General features: G+C 43.8%; 1 protein-coding gene across 1 annotated transcript in view; it reads left to right on the top strand.

Annotated features, from left to right (window-relative positions):
* LOC110690576 (cysteine-rich receptor-like protein kinase 10) overlaps nucleotides 1–4,546 on the top strand; it is a 12,714-nt gene extending 8,168 nt beyond the window's left edge. Inside the window, exon 5 of the mRNA XM_021867437.1 lies at nucleotides 4,205–4,546. Within this exon, the coding sequence (XP_021723129.1) occupies nucleotides 4,205–4,546 (342 nt within the window). The remainder of the gene's footprint in view (nucleotides 1–4,204) is intronic.
* Nucleotides 4,547–7,030: the final 2,484 nt, after the last annotated feature.

Genomic DNA, 7,030 nt, shown 5'->3' with positions numbered 1-7,030 from the left:
GAAAGGTAACCCTTATCCGAAGCTCTGGAAATGAACTTGAGAGGGCTGCCATTCTTCCATTCTTCCGGTGAGCCGCTGAACATCCCGCTTCGTTTTCGGCTCAGGAAGGTCGAGCGCCGCTTGACTTTAGAGGGATTGGCATCAATCCCCCTTTTGCTGACTATGAACCCAAGGAATTTCCCTGACTTCACGCCGAAGACACACTTCTTCGGATTCAGCTTCATTTGATGCTTTCTCAAGGTGGCAAAAGTTTCAGCCAGGTCCTTTACATGGTCCTCTGGTTTTTTGCTTTTGACGATCGAATCGTCAACATAGACTTCCATGTTTCGGCCCTTTTGATCGGCAAAAACTTGATCCACCAGCCTTTGATAGGTTGCCCCCGCATTTTTTCAATCCGAAGGGCATCATTTTGTAATTGTACACCCCAGCGTTCGTGACGAATGCTGTCTTTGCTCGATCGTCGGGGTGCATAAAGATCTGATGATACCCCGAGAATGCGTCCATGAAACTAAGCAAGGCATGGCCACTTGTCGAATCGACTAGCTGATCGATCCTCGGCAAGGGATAGAAATCCTTTGGACAAGCCTTATTTAGGTCCGTGAAGTCAACGCACATCCTCCAGATACCATTGGCCTTCTGAACCATCACCACATTTGCCAGCCATTCTGGATATTGGCAAGGTTCGATGAATCCTGCCTCCAGCAATTTTTTGACCTCGGCTGCGATGTCTCGGTTCTTATTGGCGGAGTAATTCGGATTCTTTTGCTTAACTGGTCGACACGTTGGGTCAACATTAAGCTTATGGGAGATGAGGTCTGAACTTATCCCGGGCATATCAGTTGCCGAGAAAGCAAACACATCTCTGTTGTCCCGAAGGAGCTGAATAAGTTCACAACGGGTGTTCGGATCAAGGTCCATCCCGATTGTTACACATTTCTCAACGTCTCCTTCGGTCAACTCAACTGTTTCAGTCTGTTGGTCCATGTCCATTGCTGATGGACTGGACTCTTCATAATCTGGCCTGCTGCCAATGTCAGCAGGTGTCGCAGTCTTTTTGTTCTTCGGCTGGCTCTCTGAGTCTTGCGGCTCAGCTGAAGAGCTAGCCTTTTCCCTTTCGGGCCCTTTACCTCTGGGTACAGATCCTTGGGCCGAAGCACTTAGGCCTTTCGGCTTTTTGTGCTCGGCTCTCTTTCTTTTTCTTTCTCCTCCTCATCCTTGTCATCTGGGCGACTATTGGATGGTTTGAGGTAGTTGCACCTTCGGGCGTCCTTTTGGTTGCCCTATATCCTTTCGGGGAAGCCGGCGTCTGAGACGTAAATCATCAGCTGATGATAAGTTGAGACGACCCTTGGATCTCGTGAATTATGGGTCTCCCCAAAATCACGTTGTACACTGAAGGATCGTCAATTACCAAAAATTCAATCATGACGTTCCTGGCTGCCTCATCGCAGCCGATGGTGACAGGAAGTGTCACCTTCCCATCTGGATAAGTTGAAGCCCCGTTGAACCCGGATACCGGGTAGGGTACCGGCGTAAGATGCTTGGGCTTCAACTTGATTTGATTGTAGGCCTTTCGAAACAGAATGTTTGCTCCGCTGCCACCGTCAACAAGGACCTTACTGACGTCGTGGTTGGCCACCATGGCGATGATCACCAACGGATCCTCGTGAGGGAACGTAATCCCCCGGCAGTCGGCGGCTGTGAACGTCATGTTCGGCACCGGCGACTGGGGAGATTGAATGTCAGCGTTGTTCACCTGGTGAGTCAAAGCTCTAAGGTGTCGCTTGTGCTCCCTCCGAGAGTATATTCCTCCCGAGATAACATTGATCGGAGGGAATTTCCCCTCCGGCTTTTTACTGTTTTTCCGGGGGAAGTCGAGGTCTTGCCGAGAGTCCTTTGCTGACTTCTCGGATTCTTTTTTCTCGCGGTGATCCGCGATGTATTTTTTCAAGTATCCCTTCCGGACCATGTCCTCTATCTGGTCCTTCAGTTGGATACACTCCTCAGTGTTGTGTCCCGAAGACTCGTGGAACTCGCACCACTGATTTTTATTTTTTCGCTGATACCACTCTGGGAGTGGTCTCGGCTTTCGGTAACTCTACTCCTCCTTCGTCACGCTGTAAATTTTGGCGCGTGGAAGAGAGAGCGGAGTGTAGGACTCGTATCTGCCTGTGTATGAGGCAGATCTTTCCTTCTTTGGGTCGCTGGCCAAAGATTGCTCCGAGGCCTTTGACTTTCCCTTTTCCTTATGGCTTTGGCCTTCAGACAAGGGTATTTGCCTTTGTTTCCCTCCCCCAAATTGAGGTTGGGTTTTCGCTTTGTTCCATTCTTCGGCTCGGATGAACTTATCCGAGGCATTCAGAGCTTCCTCCAAGGTCTGCGGGGTATGCATGACCATGAAGTCTAGGAACTTTCCGGGCTGAAGGCCATTCTGTATTGCAAAAACGGCTAGCCCCTGGTCCAGCTGAGAGACGCTGGATGACTCGTTACTGAAACGGGTCAGATAGTCTCGGAGGCTTTCGGTTTCCCCCTTTTGTAGACTCATGAGCTCTGCAGTAGTCTTCTCTCAGCGGTTTGCCGTGGAAAACTTGCTCCTGAACTTGGAGGACAGATCATCCCACCCTGTTATGGAGCCTTGCCTTACTCCCTTGGAGATCCACGCTTGCGCGACCCCCTTGAGAGTGGTTGGGAAATATTTGCACCAAGTCGCCTCGGATCTGGGGCAAAGATGCATATGAGTCTCATACGAGGCCACGTGATCCTTCGGATCCGAGGTCCCGTCATATGTGATGTGCGACGGTATTTTAACCGTGGGTACGCGCTCTTCCAGTATCCATTGCTCGAATGGTGAACTGGCGGGTAGCATAACGGCCTTGCCCTTGTTCCTGGCCGAAGGGACCGCGCTCTGCCCTCTTAGAGAGGTAGGAGTGGTTTTCGTCCCTGGATGGGAAGTCTGGGCCTCGGCTGCAGGGAACGAGAGGCGACTGCGCACGCTCGGTTCCTTGCCGCCGAGTCGGTCAAGGACGCTTCGGCGAACAGTCTCAGGTTCTCGGTGAGTAGATTCTGGCCGAGAAGCTGAGCTGCTGCTCTTATGCGCTTCTGGTCTTGAGGATGAGGATCCTTTTAAAAATTGAGGGTTCTTTTTCCTCTCTTTTTCATTTTTCCAGGAATCCTCTTCCCACTCTTCCAATTCCCGGAAGGAAGGAAGCTTCCCACCATCATGGTCTAACTTCCTCCGCTGATGTCGGGTATGCGGAGGAGTTCGATCACGAGGTGGTGGCATATTTTGTGCCCTCATCGCCTCAATGAGCACTGCCAGCGCTCTTGCCACCTCTTCCGAGATGGGCCCCGTCAAAGGGGTCCTCGGCCGAGTATGGGAATGAGGGCGCGCAGCCGATGGTTGGCTTTGGGGCACTGAATGTGTCCTATGATCGGACTCACCCCTGCTAGACCGAGAGTGACTCGGCCTATAATGAGAGTCATGAATTACGGGAGAAAGGGAATCCTCCTTGTATGATCCTCCCCCCGAGCTGACACCCTTGGGAGAGTTCCGGTCCGGCGAGGGTGATGGCGTAGGGGTTTTAGGCTTTTCGCCCGCTCCTTGACGGAGGCTTTTGCTCTTGCGGTTCTTAGCCATTGCTACTAAGATAATTGCAAGATGATCTTGGTTAGAAATTTGGCTTAAAGATTTTTGAAAGTCTTCCCCACAGACGACGCCAAATTGTTTCGGGTGAAAACAATGGGACCTTGCCGAAGGTCCGCTGAAACGGAGAAGACTGGATTCGGTCCAAGTTATGCTGGGTCGAAGGTTTCCTGCACAGTAAACACACGTAAACTAGCCTCGGGGGTGTTGCCGAGGAAGGCCCCTCCGATGCTAAAGTCAGTACAATGTGTAGAAAGAGAACACTATGCAAGAGAATTAGTTGCTTGAGGCTTTGCTTGAATATATGAGAATGTATGGGAATCTATGAGAATATGTGAATTTGTCAATATATCCCTAAATGTATGAATATTGATGGCTTTTATACCTCTTCATACATGGAGAGGTTGGGCTTTAGCCTAATTGGCTTGCTTTGAGGGCTGACCTTTGACTTTAGCACAATTGGAGAGTTGAACCTTGACCTTGGGCTTTTAATTGGATCATTTAATGCCTAGGCCCAATTGGACTAAATTGGACCCAAACAGTGCCAAAATCATTACACAGGCTTGGAGACTTTGGAACGAGAAGGCTGCACTAGAGCTGGTAGACTCTTCATTCATTAACAATTTTTCCATTGAAGAAGTGAAAATATGCATCCACATAGGTCTACTCTGCATCCAAGAAGATGCAACTAAAAGGCCTCGAATGACCTCAGTTGTTGCTGCATTGAACGGGCAGTCTGTTACTCTACCTTTGCCTAGCACTCCCACTTCCTCACCGCTAATATTGACACTGATGAAGACCAGCAAATCCTTCATGATCGTATCGTTGATGTGTATACAGGATCTGAGAATATCACAGAACTCTGTCCTAGATAATGCCGCAAATTGCAGTATTTATCAATAGTGTGGAACTTGCAAAACACAAAGTGTCAAATCTCAAATGAGCTTTTCTTCTGTATAGTTGTCTTCACCTCTTTCGTTTCGACTAACCACATTTCTGATTTTCATGCATTAAACTCTATACAAGAAGAGTGAACGAACAATTGGCTTAACTAATGCAGAACCTGTTGTGAAAAATGATCACTTTCAACTTCTCCCAAAATTCATGCATGATTAAACCTTCCTTCACAGAAGTAATACATACATAACTAGCTACTTCGATAATTAGAAGTATTGACTAACTAATAAATCGAAGAAATGACAGTGTTGACTAAATTATAAGTAGTTTCCAACTTTTCTTACAGCAGTAGTAGACCTAGTACTATTACTGTATTAGTACATCCATTTATTAATGCTTATCTTGTATACCAAATTTTCACCTGAACAGAATTGTCAATGAAATGTCCAATTTTTCGTTGTTTTGTCAAACAATTTGATGTTTGATTGTTTTATTGAAGATTTGAGTTTGTTTAGCAGGTCAATTTTATCTTTTGAATAAACAGGTTAAGGTGTTGGTTTCGAGTTGAAAATATCCCATCTAAAACTAAAATTCTAACATAGATCTGATTATGGGGCGGGCAGGGTTGGACCTTGGCAAAACAAAGTTGGCTCATTGTAGGACAAAGCTTAGGATCAAGCCCAAGTTTGGCCATATAGTGTTTGGGCCAGGCCAATGGAATAGCCAAATCCAAAAGAATCAATAACTAACATTAGTTTATGGAATTATTTATGTATCAGACAAGCTCGAAACTCTAAACGTGTTCATTTTTATTTTGTTTTGTTTTTTTAACCATATGTTAATCGAATTTGTACAGTTTGTACTTATTGTTTCCTCCCTCATTAGGCCCTCCTCATACCCGGCACGAATTAATTACACTTTTAAATGAGGGGTGGATGAGATTCGAACCCGTGACCTCTATGTCACGTTGGCTCCGATACCATGTTAGAAGACCAACTCAACCAAAAACTTAAATTGTTGGTTGAGGCCCAGAAATATGTTATATACTCTATCAATACCATTTCGAGATGGAAACAAAGAATGTCCGCATGCAAGCATGAGATGCAAATTGCAATCGGTCAAATATTAGGAATTCTAGCTTAATTAGCAGCAACATGCATTAGCAAATTTCATTTAATTAGTTGGTAAAGTGTTTAATATATTGTACTTTTATGATAGACTTATGCTCAAATTAAACCATTTTCATGTCTAGTCTAACTGTCTAAGTTACTTGAGACAAATTAAACTGTCACGCAATGTTGTTCTTTTGTTCCACTTGTATAATTAAGGAAAGTCAAACAAATCTAGATGCAGCAAATGACCGCAGCCCGCTGAGTAGGTAGCAATCGTAGCATTAATATAAGTTTATAATCCGTTTTTTTTCAAGTACTACTACTTTGGCGGAAATTAATTTATCTAATATAATGATCGGGCTACCTTCTTCTCAAAAAAAGAAAAAAAAAACCCCTTACAATCCGTAGTATGTAGGGGTGCAAATGAGGTAATAAATTTTTTTCTTTTAAAAATAAAAGTTTATAATCCGTAATATATAGAGGTGCAAATGAGGTAATATGTTTACGTATGAATCAATTATGGTCCAAATTGAATGTGAAGCTATTAAACACACTTGAACGAAATCTTAATTAGCTTGCTAAGTACATGGGGCATACATGGACAAATGTTTATGTTCAACTCAATAAGAAAATGAGCTAAGCTTAAAGAACTCGTCTATTAATCCTTCCATTATATATTAAAAATACCATTGTACATCGCTTAATAGTCATTTGATGGTATTATAAAACCTTTTAGCAATATAAACAAAAATATCTAAATCGTACAACTAGCACAAGTAGTAAAGGCTTTGCGATACAAAATAATTTGAGTACACCTCAAACTCAAAGACTGACTAAAATCGGTCAAATTAAAAACAACCTTAAGAGTCAAGACACACTTTTGAAAAGATGTAAAATCCATCAAACATAAGTCTTCCAAGATTACGACTGCATCTAAATTTGTAAAGCCATAATTCAAATTAATTAGTAGTAGTATCACATTTATATGTATCTTGAGGTTTAAGACTCTAAATTTACCAAATTCACATTGAAAATAAATGTGTTCCCATTTTGCCAGCTACATTATACTGTCCTAATCCCTAAACCTTAATAATTACATGCCGTACATATAGCTGTTGAGTCTAAACACACCCTCGTCACGTGTAAAATTTGTTAGGGTCAAAAGAAAAATTGAGTGGTAATTTTTCTTTTGGAAATTAAAGTAGATTGTATAACAGAAGTAAGTGAGGATTTTAAGGGAAAATCCTTACTTTTTACCTTTAAAGCAAGCGAAAATATGACATTTTTCGGCGGAACAGTTAACTTTCACACTTCACATGCCCAAATTTGCAAAGCTACTTCTTGTGTTTGGGTTGTCATTTGTTGAATTTATGACGCT

Source organism: Chenopodium quinoa, unplaced genomic scaffold, assembly GCF_001683475.1.
Source record: "Chenopodium quinoa cultivar QQ74 unplaced genomic scaffold, ASM168347v1, whole genome shotgun sequence".
NCBI lineage: Eukaryota > Viridiplantae > Streptophyta > Magnoliopsida > Caryophyllales > Amaranthaceae > Chenopodium > Chenopodium quinoa.
This window is presented reverse-complemented; position numbering and strand designations above follow the sequence as displayed.